This window comes from Nannospalax galili, unplaced genomic scaffold (genome assembly GCF_000622305.1).
Source record: "Nannospalax galili isolate Female #2095 unplaced genomic scaffold, S.galili_v1.0 scaffold17, whole genome shotgun sequence".
Classification (NCBI taxonomy): domain Eukaryota; kingdom Metazoa; phylum Chordata; class Mammalia; order Rodentia; family Spalacidae; genus Nannospalax; species Nannospalax galili.
In genome coordinates this window covers 5,525,379-5,546,496 of record NW_008342276.1, presented here as the reverse complement: position 1 = coordinate 5,546,496, position 21,118 = coordinate 5,525,379, and the positions used below count along the sequence as shown (strand labels likewise).

General features: G+C 39.5%; 1 protein-coding gene across 1 annotated transcript in view; it reads right to left on the bottom strand.

Moving 5' to 3' along the window:
- The window catches only part of Col14a1 (collagen type XIV alpha 1 chain), a 241,977-nt gene that overhangs the window by 45,223 nt on the left and 175,636 nt on the right, over positions 1–21,118 (bottom strand). The window contains exons 37-40 of the mRNA XM_029565850.1: positions 19,544–19,597; positions 15,876–15,971; positions 14,258–14,311; positions 13,885–13,938 (exon numbers count right to left, since the gene is read on the bottom strand). Of these exons, the coding sequence (XP_029421710.1) occupies positions 13,885–13,938; positions 14,258–14,311; positions 15,876–15,971; positions 19,544–19,597 (258 nt within the window). The remainder of the gene's footprint in view (positions 1–13,884; positions 13,939–14,257; positions 14,312–15,875; positions 15,972–19,543; positions 19,598–21,118) is intronic.

The following is a 21,118-nucleotide window of genomic DNA, read 5'->3' as shown; positions in this document are numbered from 1 at the left end:
TAAAGATTTATTTATCTTTAATTATGTATGTGGGTGGGTGCCTACAGAGGCCTGGAAAGGACATTGAATCTCCTGGAGCTGGAGTTATAGACGGGTGTAAGCCACACATCTTGGGTGCTGGGAACCAAATTCTGGTCCACTGTAAGAACAGCGAGTACTCTTAAGTGCTGAAATATCTCTCCATCTCCTCCATGTTAAATCTTACCCAGCTGTGAAACCTTCTAGCTACAATGATAACTAGCCTGGCAAGCTATGCACTCTAGCACAACAGTGGCATGAATGTAACAGGAATAACCAATCACTTTCTGATTAGATTTAAGGTCTACTTCTCAAGACAGAACTCATGCCTAGTACTGTAAGCTGGGACAAAAACCTGCTGCTGTCTAGATCCTAGATCCTCAGAGATAGCCCAATACAATTATTCTGCTAAATGGATATAGTAATAAACATCACCCTAAGTCCTTATCTTTATAACCATAGATTAGTGTATCTCTCAACCTTCATTAAAGAATACTCTTTTTGCGGTAAATGGTGATTAATGTGGAGACTCACAACTGGTCAACAATCAGAGAATAAGAGACTGTGGAGTACTCAGCTGTAAATGGAGCACCCATATAACACCCTCTTCCCCCCAAGGCTCAGGGATCACAGTGTAAGAGAGTCAGAAAGATTATAGGAGCCAGAGGCAGTAGACATCTGCAGCAAAACATTATCTGATGGACATGACAAGGTGTTGCACACATGAACTTATAGTAGCTGGGACAGCATGCACAAGGCTTGCACAAGCTCAAACCAGCCGAATTCCAGCAGGAACAGGGAGAGGCTTATGAAATCCCACCCTTGGCTGAGGAGCTATTGGTTCCTGGAGGGAGGGAGAGTAAGTTTCTTTAGGGAAGTGGCCCCTATAAGGCTACCCATGCTTCAGTAGATGGTCCTATACCTATGCACATACAGGAAGCATTAAAACAGACAGGGAGCTCTAGAGAGATGCTTTAGCAGTTAAGAGTACTGGCTGCTCTTGCCTAAGTCCTTGGTTTGATTCCCAGAACCCACATGGCAGATAACAACCATCAGTGATTCTAGTTTCAGGAGATCTAATGCCTTCTTCTAGTCTCCATGGTCATTGTATGACCTGGGTGTACTTACATATATGTAAGCAAAACACTATTACATATAAAATTAAAATAAATAAGAGAGTGAGAGAATACATGAATTTGGAAGAGAAACGTGATGGGAGGGATGGAGATGAATTGGAGGGAAGGGAAGGGAGTGATTTGATCTAAACAAGTTATGTATATTATGAAATTCTCAATAAAAATAAAGGGTTAAAATTTTTTGAAAAGGAAAATTTGGAAAATAAGTTGCTTCTTAGATGACGTTCCCTCATATGAAAAAGGTAGACTTTGGGTACATGTGCAGAAGCATAAAAAGACATTTAAAATATTGTATTTATTATTTTTATTTTATGTGTATGAATGTATTCCCTGCATGTATATAAGTGCACTCATGTTGTGCAATGCCCACAGAGGTCAGAAAAAGGCACTGGATTCCCTGGAACTGGAGTTAGGATGGTTGTTACCCATGTGGGTATTGGGAACTGAACCAGGGTGGTCTGTAAGAGCAGACAGTGCTCTTAACCACTGAGCCATTTTTCCAGCCCCCTAAGAAGACATTTTTAAAAATTCACCTTTTACTTCTTGCCTTAAAAGTCTTCTTGCACTGGACAGGAAGCAAACACAGCCTGAATCAGTATGGTGGCATTGTTGCTACAGTCTTCCCTGGCTTGGCTCTAGGCTATGCCCAGAAGGAAAATATTTCTAATTCAAACAGAGACAAGCCTTATTCATAAGGGGAACCAAACCATGGAATATTTTCTTAGAGGAAAACAACAGAAAATTACATTGTTCCCTGGAAGATCGGCAGGAAATAACACATTTACACTTGTCTCCCAATCAAGGGGAAGGAGTTTGAAAAAGCAACAGTCGATCTGTGCACAGCTCTCTACTGACACTGTAAAGACACTGCGGTGGACAGGTTGGCGCCTGATTTATGCATACAGCATGCTTCCTCTGAGAAGGAATGCAATGAAGTGCAGTTCTTACTCACAGCTTAACTGGGTGGCAGGGTTCAAGCTTCAGCGTGATCCTGTGAAGAGGAGCCTGGGAAAGATGCATGGCTCTGTTCTTGGGTATAGACAACATCCTGAGATGTTGACATTTCTAATTTCCTACGATTTTAGGGCAGAAATCATATGCCTTTCAGTGTTATATTTCTAATGCCTTTTAGTGCATCACTGACACTAAATAGATATTAATAAATGAAGCATTCAGAAGAAGTACTCTGCTTATCACATTTGGTAAGTAAATGTTAAATGGAGTATAACGAGTCTGGAGATGTACAGCATAAAAGGAAATGCTAGTGCCATTTCTTCTTAGTGTCTTTTTTTTCATGGTACTGGGGGCCTACCTAGGGCTTTGCACATACTAATCAAGTGCTCAATGACTGGGCTACATCCCCGGGCGTTCTTGTCTTCAAATTGGGGCTCATCTGACTTCAGAAGCCAAAATACCATTTCACTAAATTCTTAGGGTCAGCTTCTTAGAGGCAGACCTGGATCCTTGTGTGTCTGATTTCTCCCTGGAATGTTCTTGGGGCAGGGGGATCTGAAAGGCAGGAGAGGAAGTTGGACAGGACAGAGAAGGCAGGCAGCTAAGTAGGTTGGGTTGTCTCAAGTTTGGTCTGTCCACCGGGAGCTCGAGAGTGTGATGTGCATATCAGAGTAAAGTCATGCTAAGATTTTACACAAAGTCATCAGTTAGTTATAGACCAGGGGTTAACATGGCATTTCCAAAGATAATTTTCTAGAGAAGGAAGAGATTGTTTGCCAACTCTGGGTACATCACACTTGCCAGATAAAGAGGTTGTGGTCATGATACAAATGGCATCCAATACAGTAGATTGTACATTTGATCTTAACCATAAGGCCTAGAAGTGATTGCAGTGGATTTTGTTTTGGTACTCTTTCATGGACTATCATAAAACGTTCACACAAAAGAACAAGTGAACACTGATTCTTAAGGCTGCAGTGAGTTTCCTATTTCCATCATCCCAGTTTAAAATTTACATGCTATAATGTGAAAGGATGTTTAAAGCCTTAACACTTTATTAGAAACAAAATCAAAATCATCTTTCCCCCAAAATTTCTTCTGAAACCTAGAATAGAAAATAAAAGATATTCACAACTTTTATTTCATTAAATCATTTTATTTTTTAAATTTTATTTGCTTTTAGTCGTGTGTGTGTGTGTGTGTGTATGTGTGTGTGTGTGTGTTTGTGTCTGTATATATGCACATTAATACGGAGCCCATGGAGGCCAGAGGTCTCAGATCTCCTTGAACACTGGAATTACAGGTGGTTGCAAGCCACCGATGTGGGTGCTGGGACTCGAACTCAAGCCCTCTGGAAGAGCAATACATTCTCTTAACCACTGAGCCAATTCTCTAGGCCTGGTTTTATTTATTTTTGAATTTTGAGCCACATCAGTAAATTTATCTTTAAAATATTTTTCTTTATAAGCCTCCCTCTGTCCCACTATTTTAGGAATACTTGTAGAGATCTAGTATGGTAGGTATTCTTCTAGGTTTGCATTAGCAATGATGAATAAGACAGCCACTTTCCAAAGAGTTCGAAGTTTTGGGAATCATGAAAAGATACCAGCAACAAGGTATGCCGAAGCATGAGGGATTTCCATAGGAATGTGCAGGAAGAGCATCTAACCCAGGCTTAGGGACACAGGGAAGCTTTCAAAGAAGAACCAGCATTTAAGCCAACAAATTTGGATGGGTGAACCCTGCTTAGGTTTGAATGTGACCCCCCCAAACACATGTTAGAAACTTAATGTCCTGTGGAGCAGTACTGAGAGGTAAGCTCCATTAGAGGTGCTCAGGTCAAGAGGGCTTTGCCCCTGTAAATGAGTAACAATGCTATCAAGGGAGCAGAGTTAAGGCACTGAGTTGTCCTTTCTTGTTTTCTCTCTCCCTGTGCAGTGGCTTCTGTCATATTAAATCCTATCAAGAAGGTGTCATCAGACGTGGCCCCTAGGTCCTGGACTTCCCATCCTCAATCGACAGAACCCCCCCCCCGAAACTCTGCTCTTTATCAATAATCTAGTCTTAAGGATTCTGTTACAGTACCTGTAAAATAGACATATGTGCCCAGTGCATCAGTCTCCCCAGGGCATCAGCCTCCCTCTCTGGGTACTGCTGCATTCCCATGATGCAGTCCTCCCTCGGCAAACCAATGACGTCTTATTAGCAACAGCAGAAGCTTTTCGCATAAAAGCAACAGATTTGGTGAAAAGGAAAATTTTTGAAAAATGTATACACTTTATAAGAAAAATGTTGACAAATTATGGCTTTGTGATTTAACTGCAGTCAAGGTTCATTGAATGCATTTCAACCATCGACAACTAAAAATATTTTGCTTACATGTATTTGCTAAATCTTTCCCAGCTGTATAAAATTTCTATTTTATCAGGGAGCAATCTAAGCTGTGTTTCTGGACTAAATATCTTCATAAAAAGCAAAAATAATTAAGCAATGGGTAATGAATGAATGAATGAATGTTCATAAGAAAAACCATAGCGGGAATTCACTTACACTGACAAATATGTATATTTTAAAATACATTAAATCAGCCACCAGAGAGGTGTTTATTAGCATAAATATCTTCCAGCATTTTTGCCTTTTTTGATATTCCTACCTCAAAATATGAATATACACTCATAGCCCACATTAAAAATAATTCTTGCTATTAAAAACTTGAAAGGAATTTTATAATTTGTTCTGAAAACATTTGGCTATGAGCAAATTATTAAGTTATGATTGGCTGTGATTTATCATCAAAACAAAATCTAACCTGCAATTTTCTTTCAACATCACTAATATTCCAATGAACATTAAAAGGACTTTTTGCTAAGATTTGCACAATATATGTTTTGTGGACATTTCATTTAATATTTATTAATTTTAATTTAATATTTTTCTTTTACATACATTAGAGCAAAGATAGATATTTCTGTTAGGTCTCAAACAATTTTCTTAAGCTCTTAAAAAGTTTATAAGTTTTGTGGCTATGGTACCTCATGGATGCAGTCAACCCACTCACAACTAGAATTATAACTGATGCGAAGATCAAAGCCAGCACAAATGTGTCTATGGAGCTCTCAGAACTAGCATGCTGAATTACTGACTCATTATGGTATGCATCACCATGCCCTCTCTGAAATCTGCAATGGTCAATCACAAACTGTAAAATTCTGTAATATGGCTGATTGTTAAGGTCCTTTGATTGCTACAGTGGGCTCTGTAAGCCAGCTGGCACCTGATGAGTTGGTTGTCAAGAAGTGAGGGCTAGACAAGCCTCTGATACACAACTTCAACCCTGTGGTGTGGTTCTGGACTGCCACTGACTAGTGTGGCAGTCAGCCACCAGAAATAAGACTGCTACTTGTAGCAAAGGATTACTACTAACCATCAGATTAAGAGGCCAAGCAGCCAAAAGCCACAGGCTGTACAAACACTGATCTAGGAGAACGATTCAAGACCAGTCCTTATGCTTGATACCTTTTGGGGTCTCACTGGGGAATTTTAGTGAAACACACACGTTAACTGTGTATGTATCTGTAGTACATGTGTGCACTGATAAATGTACACACATATGCTATTTTGGGGGGTCTTTTTTTGAATCAGGGTCACTCTCTAGTCCCAGCTGACCTGGAACTCACTATGTAGACCAGGCTAATCTTGAATTCACAGAAATTCGCCTGCCTCTGCCTTCCGAATGCTGGGATTAAAAGCATGCACCACCATGCCCAGCTTACATATACTATTTTAATATGATATAGTGTGATTGAAAGAATATGTATATATAGACATGTATATGTTTAGCATTCCACACTTATACCATTAGATAATTAAAACAGCAACAATACACCAGCAACACTGTGCCAAAGAAATTATTTGGACACAAACCTTACACAATATACTATTTAGTCATTACAAGACCTAGATAGTTATAGAATCATTAAGCTCTCTAAAACTACACATTCCTAAGTCATGCCTAAGACTTTCTGTGTCTGAATATAAAGTACAGAGATCTGTATATTAACCAAAATGATGCATAGAAACAACCTGATGATGTATATAATATAATGTGTGTGTGTGTGCGCGCGTGCGCGCATGTGTGTGTGTATGTGTGTGTATCTTATAAGTCTGGCCTGACCCTGAAGGACAGCATTTCAAGAAAGAGAACAAAGTAAATGTCCATGCATAGGCCCCCATGGAAGCATCTTTAAAGTGCCTAGGAGCAGGAAACTAAACACCTTGGCAGCGCCTTCCCTCACAGATGTGCACAGATGATCCGCTATCCAGGTAAAGAGGCTAAAGTCATAGCTTTATGAATGAAGTATCAATTTCTTCTTCAAGTAAGTGACCCAAATTGAGTTCCTGCCCCAGAGTGTAGGATGAGATGTCTTCAGTGCTGGAGTCACACTAATTAAATGTCTTCTATGTAAGATTTTCTCAGTCACTAAATCCCACTACTCTTTAGTATCAAAATTTTGTGGAAAGAAAAAGCTCAGACCTGGAGCCAAAGAGATGAGCTAAAATCCCAGCTCCCACACTCCCTAGTTGTGTCCAGTGTTTAGTTTCTGAAAGTTTTAGACCTTTGGGTTCTTTATTTATAAAGAGGCAGGTAGCAGTGCGGAGTAGTCATAGTTATGCTGGGGATTAGGAAGAGAACACAGACCCCTGCCCATATATGATGTGGTTTGCTGCTGTTTTATTAAAATTATCAGCCAAGCACCAATTGCATAAACTATCCTCACTATAGCTGAGTATGTAAATGTTTCTTGAGGTTTTGTGAAAATCTATCTAGAGTTAGACCCACAAAGAAGAAAATCCAATCATTCTGCCCACCAGTTTTATGATGATATCTTACATTTCCCTTTCTGAGGGAGGAAGATGCCAAAGGGGATAATTATCATGATCCCCGTGTCATGTAAAATATTTGTAGATGATTCTCTCATCACTGCCTAATATTCATGACAAGAATGAAATCCAAATAGTTGACTCAAGTTCAAACATTTTAAGTTCAACTCACTTTTGATGAAATGGAACATTCCACACAATATGGCCTTTGTGTACATCAGGACCACACAATTAAGAGGCATGATTTCAGGTAGAATCCAAGTATTAAAAAAACAATAGTAAACGTGCTCTTCTTTGGCTTTTTGCATTTCTTCACCATCTTCACAGATGTCTTAATATACCAAGTACAGGCATCATAAAAAGTCCTGACTCATTAGGTTGGCCTCAAAAATAAGGAATGCTAAGAATATCAGTTTAAAGTGTATCTTTACTTAGAAATTAATCTTCACAACAGCTCCATATAGTACAGTATTATTTCTTCCAATTTAAGATGATGAAGGTGAGTCTTGGAATCACAAAATAACTGGGTCCATGCTGTGCAGCTAGATTTAAACCCAGGCCTAGTGAGCAGGGAAGTTTATTTCCCTCCCTACAGAACTCAGCTCCCAAGTTCAACAGGATCCAGATGTGGAACACCCTCCATAACAGTGATCCTTTACAGACAAGGAAGGCAGACTACTTCTGAGGTGTGGAAATATAGCTGGGGAAAGGAGGGGTCCCCACAGGGTTTTTCCCTGAATTCAAAAACTAGTGCCCTCTGCACAATGAGGAACTGCTCTCACCCAGATGCCATAAAAGTGTGTTTTCTCATCAAATTTATTTCTTCTTTCTCTCAGGGTTTTGAAAAACCATATCAGGAATTGGAAAATAAATGTAATTCTAAAGTTTTTATTTGGGTGCTGGCTAGAAAACTGACTGGGAGGAAGTAATTCTCAGAACTAGGAAAGTCTTTACTTCCTGTTTTCTTTCTTTTATTTGCAGTTCTTCATCTATCATCTATCTATCATCCATCTATCATTCATCTATTACCTATCATCTATCATCTAGATATCTACAATCTATCACCTATCTATCATCTATCACCTATCATCTATCTATCATCTATCATCTATTTACCTCATCTATCATGCATTTATTAATCATCTATCTCAATCTCTTTATATACCTGCCTATCTCTATCATCTATCTATTATCCTATCAATCATCTCTCTCTTTCTATTTCTCCATCATTTATCATCTATCTCTCTACCCTATATAATCTCTCTCTTTCTAGATATAACTATCTACCTACCCACCTACTCCCCTGTCATCTCTCTTTCTTACGGGTCCTCTTTGTTCTTTGTGGCTTCCCTAAGGACCATCTGAATGTCCAGGATGGGAACTAAGAAATCTACCATATGTCAGAGGAGCTCGAAGATCACATGAAAGGCCCTGAGCTCAGACAGCAAGAAAATAAGAAAGCAGACAAGAAGGAATGACAAGATTTACAACAAAGAAGAGGGAAGATGTTTTAGCTGGAATGGCTTGGAATGAAACCTGGATACTTGACTGCATTTAGCTGCTAAATGTGAGCTTGAACCATTGCTTTCAGTGTGTGAGCCAGCACTGTGCTCTGTTGACTTCCAAGGTAGAGGCGGAAACTCAGTGAAGGGGTGCAGCTTGTGCTAGACTTGTTTATGGTCTATGGCCCAGAGTTGAATAAGAGTTGTTTCTAAGAGTCCAAGATTCCCTTAGGGAAAGCCAGAATATGATAGAAACCCAAGAAGAAGGGATTTTTTTTTCTTTATTACTTCTCAAGATCTTCAATCCTCTAGGTAAATTCAGTGGTGATATTAACACCAGCTTCAGGAAAGAGGTTATCCTTTCCCTAAGCTAACCATCAAGGTATGTGATTGTGTGAGGTTTGGGCTATAAGATTTTGTGGTCAATAAAAGAAGGCAAAGGTCTTTGGGTTGGATATGATCAAGATACATTGTATACAAGTAAGAAATGTCAAAAATATGAATAAAATATTATTTTAATAAATGAGAGAGAAGGTAGGCTGCAGAGATGGCTCAGTGGTTCAAAGCACATACTGCTCTTCTAGAGGACCCCAGTTTAATTCCTAGCAACCACATCAGGCAGCTCTGGCTTCCTCCTGTGGCATGCACATGCACATAGACATACATAGACACACACACATATATACATAGTTAAAAATAAAAAAAAAATCTTTTTTAAAAAATAGAGAAGACAATGCTTAAAAATAATGATCAGAGAAGAATGCCCCTCTGACCTGACCCTTACAGTCCTCTGCATGCTTGATGCCTGACACTCCAGGGAGCTGCGGACCCTGAAGAGACATTCTTACCAGTCTGCACTACAGATCCATTTTCCTTGTCAAGAATAGGCTTTGTTCCCTTGGGGCCAGGGAAAATCAAAGTGAAATACCAGTAAATGATTTAAGTGCTGAGAGTGAAGGAGAAAAAAAAAGGATAACTTTGCTTTTGTGATTCCCTCCGGAATGTTCTGGGCCTTTTCAGTCAGTTTAAGAGTGAATCCCATAATTCTGTTTGCTCTGTCTGCCATTGGCCATGATCATTGCTGCTGTTGACAGAGGCCAAAGGAAGAGCAGGGACAATTGTGAGGTGTTCGTTCTAAGTATTCTTTAAGTAGCTCTCATTACCCACTGCCTAATCAGAGGGACCTGGTCCTCCATGGAGTATGTCTCCTGAGATGCTTCTCAACCCACACCTGTCTACTTCCAGCTACTCCTAGGCCTCCAAACACACAAACCTAGTAAGTAAATAATTGTTCTAGACCTTTGCCACCTTCAGATCATCTGACTAAGTCCCTTAGTGATTCTTGTTTCACCAATCCTTCTCTACCTTCTTTGAAAGATTCATTTTTTTCCTTGCCCAGGAGAAGAGGCAAGAAACACTAGTCTGTCTTTTCCTTGGGTAGGTGGTCTAAAAATTGCTTTCCTTAGCGACTGAAACTATCTTCTCTTCTATAATCTTCTCTGCAGACAATAATGGGAAACTCTTTTAAAGCTGAGGGTGGTAAACGGCACAGTGTAGGTACTCAATTAAGATATGGCTGATTGAGGGCCAGGCATGGTGGCGCACACCTTTAATCTGAGCACTCGGGAGGCAGAGGCAGGTGGATCTCTGTGAATTCAAGGACAGCCTACCTGGTCTACAAAGTGGGTTCTGGGCCAACTGGGGCTACAGGGAGACCCTGTCTCACAAAGAAAAGACATGGCTGATTGAGAAAATTATGAGCGGGTCTTCCTTCAAGCAGAGCACCTGTGCCACACAGCTCTATAGCATCATTGATTCATTTTTTTTGTGAACAGCATTTCCTTGATTTGTATGCCAAACGGTATGGCCCTCAAATATCTTTTCTAAGGCAATCATCACAGGTGTCACAAAATCTTTGTTTTAAAATAACATATGGTCTTATACTTAACGGATGTCCTCTGACATCAGATTTAAAAGCAACTCCATTCCTATCCAATATTTAATAAAAGGACTCAGTCACATCTTCAAAGTTTTACTTCCAAGTTGATGGAAAGAAGAAAACAAAAGTCAAGTATAGATTCTTATCACTTTATAACAGCTCTAAAGCATTAATTACTAAAGAATACATGCTTAGAGGAATAGGAAAATATTTCTAAAAAGTCTATGTTGTATGTAGATTTTTAAGAGAAAGAATTCTAAAGCCAAAAGGTTCAAACACTAACCCAACAGGTTTGATTCAAAGTTCTTTGCCAATGCTGGGCTCTGTGCATAGATAAATCAAATAAACTCACTCAACCAAATCTTCAGACTTACCATTTTTATAACTTCAGGAATCACGAATCACGAAGGAATCTAGGTGTGTAACCACACAGGATCTTTGCCTAAGCTCTTTGGCCAAAACATATAAATATTTCTAGACACTCTTTCGACATGTACAAGAACCCTGCATAAATCTAATGCTCGTAGAATGCTTTCTTTAGATACAGTCACTTGAATATGTGTTACAGACTAATCCATTTGAACAGAGGCTGTACTGAGATTTTAGCCAAATGAAATATGGTATTAAAAAGTAGAAGGAATTTCACATTCTATACCTACATACTTTCATAGAAAAATCTATTTTTTTGGCAGTACTGGAGATTGATCCTAAGGTGTCATACATACTAGCCAAGCACTTTACCACTGAGCTACTCTTTTCATTTCAAGATAAGATGTCTTTTTTTTTTTCCAAACCAGTGAGTTTATTAGGGTTACTTACAGAGGTGGGTGAGAAGTTACTTACAGGAGCATGGATTATTCAAAGGCAATTCAGTCACCAGAAAGCCTATTCTAACACAGGTGACAACTCACAAAAGCTATATCCCTGGAGCTCCCTGCACAACGAGCAGGTAGCTTGACTTATGTGGGAGTCTTCTCTTTCCAGTAGCCATTACTGCTTATATAACTTTGAAGAGGGACCTTGTGACTCTCTTAAGTTGTAGGACCTTCCTGAGACTTGCAAGTAACTTACTTCCCGAGTCTTGTAAGTTTTGCTTACTTCTTGAATGTTAACAAGCCTCCCTCCAGGATGGAGCCTTTCGATTAGGAGGGAATAGCTACACGAGAGTCACTGTTTATGAGATGACATGCGGTACATATTTTTGTACGTCCTACTCCCCAGTGGCTGGGGATTCCCTTGCCAAGTCCCAGTATCTGTGTTCAGCCCATGCTTCTGTGAGCCATCTGGGATCCTGAAGCAGGTGCTCTTCAATGATAGGAGAACTGTTTTGGGGGTAGAAAATAAACTGTTTATTTACTACAATTTTGAGCTCAATTAATTGAGAACAAAATCTAAATAGCTCTCCCACCTGCACTCTGGAGGCCATGGCCAAGTGAAACCTGTGGCTGTGAATGTCTGATTTTCTGAATATATGAAAGTCGCAGGTCCAGCTCATGCTTTTAATGATCAGTATTAGCCTGTGCTTGACTCGCAGCTGCATGAACTGTGATGACAAATACTTGGGCTGATCCCCAGGCTGTGCCAAGGGTATGTCACTCATGTTTACGTCTTTGTGAGGCTTCTAGAGACACACAAGATGGCAAATAACTCCAAGATAAGATGTCTTTAAGTTGCCCAAAATGACCTTGAACTCACTCTGCCTTGAATTTGCAATCCTCCTGCTTCATCCTCCTGTGACCATGCAGGTCTGTGTCACCAAGGCTGGGTTCCCATTTCTATGTTCTTTTTTTTAAAAAAATAAATAGTTTATGTATTATTTTTATTCCATAAGTATATTGCCTACATATATGTAAGTACACTGGTGTCATGCAATGCATGCAGAGGTCAGAAGAGGACATCAGAGTCCCCTGGAACTGGAGTTATGGATAGTTGCTAGCTGCCATTTGGGTGCTCTTAACTGCTGAGCCATCTCTCCAGGCCTCATTTCTATATTCTTGAGCAGAATAGTCATCCAGAGCTATAGTCATGTTTTGATACAGTAGAGAAATGAGTCTTCTAGTCAACTGTTTGTTCACCTTAGAAGGTGTATTAGTGCTCTCCCCACACCCCAGAATGCTACGTGTATTATTATTCATTGGATCGGACGTATGTGGTTGTCATTTCTATACTTTAGAGTTTTGAAGAAAACATGGAGTTCTGTGTCTAAATCAGTGGTTGTTTCATTTTTGTTGCTGTGCTAAATACCCTGACAGAAAGCAATTTAGGGGAGAAGGGATTATTTAAACTCACAATTCCAGGTTGTGGCCCATCATGAGAGAAAAGTCAAGGCAGTAGGAACATGAAGCAGCTGGTCACAGCACTGCCACAGTCAAGAGCAGAGAGTGACAACTGCATGCATGCTGCCTGCCTGCCCGACTGCCGGCTTATGTTCAGCTCAGTTTCTCTGCCCTGCCTAGGAAAGGGTGCACTCACAGGGAGCTGGGTCTTCCCTTAGCAGTTAGGTTAAATAATCCAGCAGTGGCATGCCCACAGGCCGAACCAGTGTAGACTATTCCCCACTGAAACACTCTCCCCAGGTCATTCTAAGTTGTGTCAAGTTGACAATTAAAACTAGCCACTATTAAGAAGACAGCCTTTCTCCCTTGAGGAAAATGTACTGACTTCATATTGCCTTCATGTTAAAGTTCAAAATTTATCCTGAAAAATTTTAGTGAAGTCAACTGTATATCTTGGTAAAATTGCACACCCAAATGTTTGTGTGCATTATGCAAGCCTGCACACAAACATGTGTACACACACATTGCATTCTAATCTCTAGCCAAGCGTGCCACAGAGGAAATGTCCCACTGTCTTTTTACTTTCCTTCTTCAATATAAGGTGTTCTCTCTTTATGTGATAGCTTTCCCCTCCTTGTCAGTCTGACTGCCTTCCAAGCAAGACACAGCCCCCATGGCACCTCAAACCTGGCTTAGTGAAAGTTTTCAATGAAACAAACACTACATTTTAACTTATACCTAACTTGATTATTTTTATACTTTATTTGCTGATGTCAGTTTGAACAGGTAGAGAACAGATAGCTAAAATACACTAAATCAATGGAGATTTCATTACAAGTCATACTCCTTAAATTTCCATTCATATGACTGTGAATTTCCAGTAAGTTTGTGCTTTAAGGATTTCAAAGATCTGGAAGAAATCTAATAAAACAACACATGCAGTTCAGTGAAGATGATATTCAGGCTTGGGAACATTCAGAAAGGGGTGATGCCAACTTGGGTAAGTTTGATGTTTAAAAATGCACATAGATGATATTGGTGAAAAGAAAGAGATGCAGAATAGGTAGAAGACAGGTTAGCAGAAGACAAAACCTGACTTGCTAGCCACACATAAAAACCTTCTGGCAGCAGTCACTTGGCCTGAAGTCTGCCTTGCTCAGCATTTGGCAAGTACTTACCCTCTGGCCTGGTGAGCCATCACGTCCCGGTGAACCCACACCTCCTGGGACACCCTAGAAAGAACAAGGACAGAAATGATTCAGCTTCACAATGAGTCACCCTCTCATGCAGTTTCCCTGAAACAGAACACAGCCTCCAAGCAAACCTACTGTCATAACAGGGACCCTTTTATGTCACAGAACCAAAACCCTGAAGTTATTCGTGAAAAGTCAATGACTCCCACTCTCCATCCGCATGGTGGTCAAAAGGGAATTAGGGCAATGAACACAGGCAAACATCACCACTGTCGAGGTCACAGCTGACTGGAGAAGCCTTTTAGCTTGCAAAGAATTAGCACTGAGAGCAGCAGGGTAAAAATGAAAGAACAAATACCTGTGGACCAGGAAGGCCACTGTCTCCTTTATCCCCCTTTTCACCCGGCATTCCCTGAGTATGCAAAAGCACACAGTTAGGTTCGCATAGATACTATTTTAATCTCCTCCCCCCCGAGTACTGTAGAGTATTTCCAACATTAAGTTGCTTTTACGCTAATATCCACATGCTATATTTCACCTCTCACATATGTTATGCCATCCATGTAAACATTCCAACAGAGCTGAATAGTTTGTGTACTAGAACAGATCCAACACAGAATGTACAGTCCCACGTGGCTGAGCTTATATTGAAAACACATGGAGAGGAGTGTTGACTATTTCAATGTTATTTATAGTTTTGAATTTAAAAGCATATCTCTCTATGTATAATCAGTGAATGGAATTCAATTTCTTTCCAATGATACTAAATAGCTTTTCAAAATAGCTGTTTAATGCACATAATCTAAAATCTAAAAGTCACTCAGTGAACTATATTCTGATGACAGTAGATCTAAGGAACTCAATGATGCCTTCCATTAGTCTCCATCCACAATTATGATAAATCAGCAATGAATTGGAATAACAGTGGCTACCTTCTAGGTGCTATTACATTCATTAAAAATTTAATCGAGAGCTGGGGAAGTAGCTCAGTAGGTGAAGTGCTTACCCTCCAAGCATAAGGACTTCCTAAGTTGATCCCCAGAACCAATGTTTTAAAAAAACTGGGCATGGTGGTATGTGCCTATAATCCCAACACTGGTGAGATACAGACAGCTGGATCCCTGGGGCTCCCTGGTCAGGCAGCCTAGCCTAATCAGCAAATTCCAGTGAGAGACACTGCCTCAAAAGAAAAAGTGGGTAGCCTCTGAGAAGTAACATCTAAGATTAATCTCTGGCCTCCATATGCATGTATGTATACCTACAAAAACATGTACCCATGCATGCATACATATATACACATGGCATGCATGTACACACAATAATTTTTTTAACAACAAGCAGCATAACGCTATACACAAGACCTGCATAAACTCAAGCCAGGCAAAATCCCAGCATAAAGGGAGAGGTGGGCATGAATTCCCACCCTTAGCTAAGGAGCTGCTGGCAATTGGTAGCTCCTGGGAGAGGGTGAGCCATCTTTCTTTAAGGGTGGGACCCCTGGTAGGTCGACCACACTGCAGGGTATGGCCCCACACCCAAGATATTGAGCAGCACAAATTGGACTCAACGGATTAAAAAAAAATGAGGACACAAAATTGGGTGAGTAGGGAGGTGGGGTGGATTTGGGAGGAGTTGGGGGAGAGCGAATATGATCAAACCACATTATTGAAATTCTCAAAGAATTAACAAAAAATTATTCTAAAAAAGAATTTAGACAGACTAGCAAAGGCCATACATGCTGTCCCTGCTATCCTCTTTCGAGACAATGCTGGACACACTCCATTCATGTACCTGCTTGTTAGAGGACCACCATCACTGAGCAAGCAGTTTACTGTGGGTTCAGCTAATGAGTGAACTGTCAGTCATGACTTTCAAAGGAACTGAGGCTCATTAGTAATACACAGAATAACACTCCTTCCTTATAACCTCGTGAAAAAAATGATAACAATACATTTGAATACGTATACACAACTCACAGGCATGCCTTGAATGGACAGACCACTGGGTCCTTGGGGTCCAGGTGGTCCCTGAGGTCCTGCAGGGCCTGTTTCTCCCCGAGGACCTTCTGGTCCCTGGAAAGCGAAAGAGAAAAGTCATTCTGGAAGCTAGACCCTCTGATACCTGAAAGAGATTTCTGTTTACAGCACTTACTTTTTTTTTTCCCTAATACAATTTCTCTTAAGACATGAAACACTCAGAGGGTAACAAGACACCAAGTTTCAAATCATGTACCTCCCAGGCAAAACATCATTAGTAAACCATGAAAATAAACACATAGGGATTTCAGCAACTTTATTCATTTTGCTCCCATAAATAGGAATACTGTGCCAATTATGTGAGCAACTAGTCCACCCACCACAGCCTAACACTTTCCAAAGCTCTAAGTGCTGCAGGACCACCCTCCTGGTGGGGAGGGTTCAACCACACAGATGAACTGGATGAACCACTTCCTCTCCCTTTGCTCTCAATACACTTCCTCAGCTGTCGAGTCCCACCCCAGAGAGTGCCTCAGCCTCTCGCTCTGAGAACTTTGCACCCAGCCTATTTTCCCCCTCGCCTTTATACAACACCACAGCCTATATCTTCTACAGCCGAAAAGCGCCTCTAAGCTCAGTACCATCTTTACTTTTATTCAGGGCCAGGCATCCCTTTCAAATCAGCAGTTCTCACTTCTTTTAGATCCCTTGATGCTAAAACATTACTTGTGTAATGTTAGACTCAGAAAATCTACTTATCCTTACTTTCTTTCTATTAAATTAAGATATCCAGTGCTTGGGTATCATATTTTTCTAATGGACATGTTTAAATTATATGCCTTATACAGTACCAATAGTATCTTTTCTCCTTGTATGTGTATACTATGTATTGAGAGTAAATCAAGCTTGTTAAACGTGGACCAGTATTTGGGGATTGAAATGTTGAAATAATTTCCTCTAGCTTTGTTTGAAATAGAGAGCATGTTATTATTACATACAGTCATCTTACAGTGCAACAGAACACTGGGACTTATTTCTCATATAACTTCACACATATTGATCAATCATGCCCCTTCCTTTGACCCTACCCCTGAGCCTTTAGTAACCACTATTTTGCTCTTGATTTTTTATGAAAACTTCCTTTTAAATTTCATATGTGGGTAAAATCATGCATGTCTTTCTCTGCCTGTCTTATTCCACTTAACATAATTATCTCTATGTCCATCCATGTCTTACAAATGGCAAGACAAGATCTTTGTAAGCATGTGACTAGTACTCTATCTTGTACAGGTACCACAGTTTTGTTATCCATTCATCATTTCGTGGGTACTCAGGTCATTTCCATTTCTTGTCTATAGTGAGTAGTGCTGCAGTCAACATGGACATGCAGATGTCTCTTCAACACACTGACATTTTTTCTTTTGTGCTTGATCTCAAATGTGGAATTATTGAATCCATTACTTTGGACAAAGAATGTGGAAGAAAAATCACGGAGAGGTAAAGTACAGAAAATTAATCAATATAGATTACATTTCTTGAAGATTTTCGTGTATGGACATGTCGAGCATCCAGAGAGTCCAGCAAGATAGACTCTGGAGTACTAAAGGTATGTTCATAGGTGAGGTTACAAAGAACACATTGAATGTGAAAATGAATAAGAATTACATGAAAATTAGGTAGAAGTGAGAGGAAGAGAGCCCAGAAAAGAATATGAAATGGAAAACCTAAAACTTAGTTCCAGAGCAAAGATAGAATGGTGAAGAAGAAAACATTTCTCAGAGAGAGGTGGCCAAGCAAGCTGATTATTGCAGAGATCTCAAGCAAGATAAGAATTAAACTCCAGTCTGTGGAGCTAGTAACAGGTGGCGACTTCACTGAGAACAACTCAGGATTCCTAGGGGATCAGGAATTATTTGTGGGTTAAGGATTATTTAGGAAAGGGAGTTGTAGAGCACTGAATGATAATCATTCCTATAAGAAATACACACAGTATATGGAAAGAGAGTGAGATTTTCAAAAAAAGAAGAGGAACGTATAAATATCACTTAGTGTTCTTAATATTTGTAGTTTAATAATATAGTACCTATATAGCATTGGAGAGTAGGACAGAAAATAGGTGGCCTATTTTGTTCTTAAAATATAAAACAAATAGACTCAGAAAGACCAGTGTCACAGTTGCTTTGTGATTCCAAATTTCCTTCATCTATTTGCTGCCACAGAATGAAAAAAGACTACATATTAGGGCTTCCCATAGTGAAAGTATGATTTAACTGCTCCCATACTGGCCGCAAAGGTGACTATATGATCCTCTGTTGTCCACAATCCACTGCACACAGTAGCTGTGGTTTGTCAAAATCATCATGCAGAAATAACCATACTAGCAGCAATCCTGTGGGAGTGGGTAATCAGAGGAAATCGGTTTACCATTGGTCACCAAACGTGTGTATTAATTCATCTTCATCATTAGAACCACTGTCCAGTAAAAATGTTGGAAAAATGATGCGATCTTGCTGAGTGACGTGTTGGGAGGCAAAAGCCAGAGGGCATAGGAGCTCAGGGACCTGTGATAGGTGACCCCGAGAAAGGCAACCTTCTTGAGAAGAGATCTTCAGCCCTGGCCTTTCTTAAAGTACCATAAGAGATAGAGGCAAATACAGAATGGCAAGTCTGTCACAGGAAACAGTACCAAACCATAAAGTAGATATCGCCCAGCCTGAGCTTGGAATTGGATAATGCCTGATTATCTTCAGCTTTTTCTCATACTCACATCTTGTCCGCCTTGCATCATCTGCTTCCAATTTTATAATAAGAATCTTCATAATTTTCTCTTCTATACCAATAAGTACTATGCAAAATCAGTAAGTCACCATACTGAAACAGTAAATCAGAAGGACAGATAGCATGGAAACCATGAGGAACATCATGAGAACAAGATTAGGAGTCAAGTTAGAAAGGCAAAGATGGTCAAGTGAACTTTCAAGGCCGTGATCCATGACTTCAAGTTCTGAAAGACTTTGATAGGACCCAGCATAGACACTCAGGAAATTAATCTGAGAGCAGATGTGCAGACTCATTCAGAAAGTCAAGCCATTGGAGACAGGAGACCAGTTAAAGATTTTCCAGAATCCGAAGGGAAGAGAATGAATGAAGCCTGAACTTAGTGTCTGGGCTTCAGCCAGTCCTTGGGATGCCTTTGTGCAAAGCAGAAAAACCTGTGTCTTGACATGCTTGGCACGGCCTGGTCATTTTGGCTGCTACCTCTGTGCAGTGAACAACCTGAATCATCATGCTTGTTGACCTTGGGCACTGAAGATGGAAAACAAAGCTAAGCACTTGATTCTACGTAGTGCAAAATGACAGGAGGAATCCACATTGTGAGAAATCACCTGAAGGGACTGAGGCTGAGCCGTGAGTGCATGATGTCGCTTAGGAGGCACTTGCTATAGATGGATGAACAGAACACTAACGTTCTTTTATCTGTTCCAGAAATTTTCCTTTCCCTGAGTTATTAAATATTTGTTTTGATTGAAAAGTATGCATCTTTCAAAAGAAGTAAAAATGATTAGACACAAATTCACAAAAATATAAGGAATTTTAAATCACAAGGGTAAATGAAATCACATTTAATTCCAGAGTGATGACTAGTTGAGACAGAGAGAAATCATTACCTTTGGACCCTGTTCACCTTGCTGGCCTTTTGGTCCTCGGAGTCCTGGACCACCCTGGCAGGCAGATGTTAAGTATTAGCTCAAGACTGCACACTTCACTCATTTTTCTTAACAATATGGGATTAGATCATTACTATTATATATAAAGCCCACACATTGTGTACTGATATATTCCAATTGGAGATTCTCGACTGGAAATTAGCCACCTAACTCTGGTCCTTCCTGAAGATGATTTCATAGTTTCAGAAAACTTTTGATACCAAATTCATTTAAAATTGAATAATTCTCATAGGATTTATTTATAGCTTCTAAATACTATTGTTCACAAATAAAAAGAATAAAATATATAATTTGCATAAAATTATTTGTTTTGCATCATAACTTTCTAAAAAGGTTTATGAAATAAGCAACAATTCAACTTCATTTATTTACACAGAAATAAAGACAATTAGGTTAATGTTTCTGAAACTACAGTCATCTGCATTTTTTCCTCAAGATTTTTTTGACATATTAATGTACCAACTACACTATTGTTAATAGCAGTTTCCTTTTATATAGATATTTCTGTATACATAATAAATATGTGAACATAGTCTTTGTACATTTATTTACATGGTTCCAAACACACACACACACACACACATACACACACATACACATATATATATATATATACTCTGAATATTTTAATTAACTATTGCATTTCAATAAATCTACTTGCAAAACCAAATCATAATAAATGGAAAAAGTATCACTTACTGCAAATGCTAGATCACCTTAAAACTCAATACAGTATGAATGATGTCATTCAATTTACCTAGGGTTTACTCCTCCTGAACCCTGTGCAGCAATGCACACATGAGCACCACTAAATGGACTCAGTCATTATATACATATGTATGTATATTTACAAATCTATGTATGTATATGTAAGAATAATAAAGGAGACGAAAGATTGTGAGGGAGAGAGGGGACATGAGGAGAGTTGGAGGGGGACTGGGAGGGGTCAATATAATGGAGATAGAGTACTCATGCATGAATTTCTCAAAAAATAAAATTTCACAGTTTGCTTTTTGATAAAGGAGGAAGTGAACAGTGTGAATGGGGCCGTGGGACACTAGCCAACGTCTTCATTTGAGCAAAAGGATCGATAATCATTAAAACTTTCTCCCCATGTAATTCTAATTTACTTCATGGGATGACCAAGCTTACTGAAAATGACTATATACCATCAACAGAACACATGTGTTACTTTGGAACACACTTGGCCAGGTGATTTTTTAACATTTTTTGGCCCCTTTTCAACTAAAATCTACTCTTTCCTCAGTATAAGTCGCTTGCTCATCTACCAGATTTTAAAAATACAAATCCCCATGTAATTCTAATTTACTTCATGGGATGACCAAGCTTACTGAAAATGACTATATACCATCAACAGAACACATGTGTTACTTTGGAACACACTTGGCCAGGTGATTTTTTAACATTTTTTGGCCCCTTTTCAACTAAAATCTACTCTTTCCTCAGTATAAGTCGCTTGCTCATCTACCAGATTTTAAAAATACAAATATATAT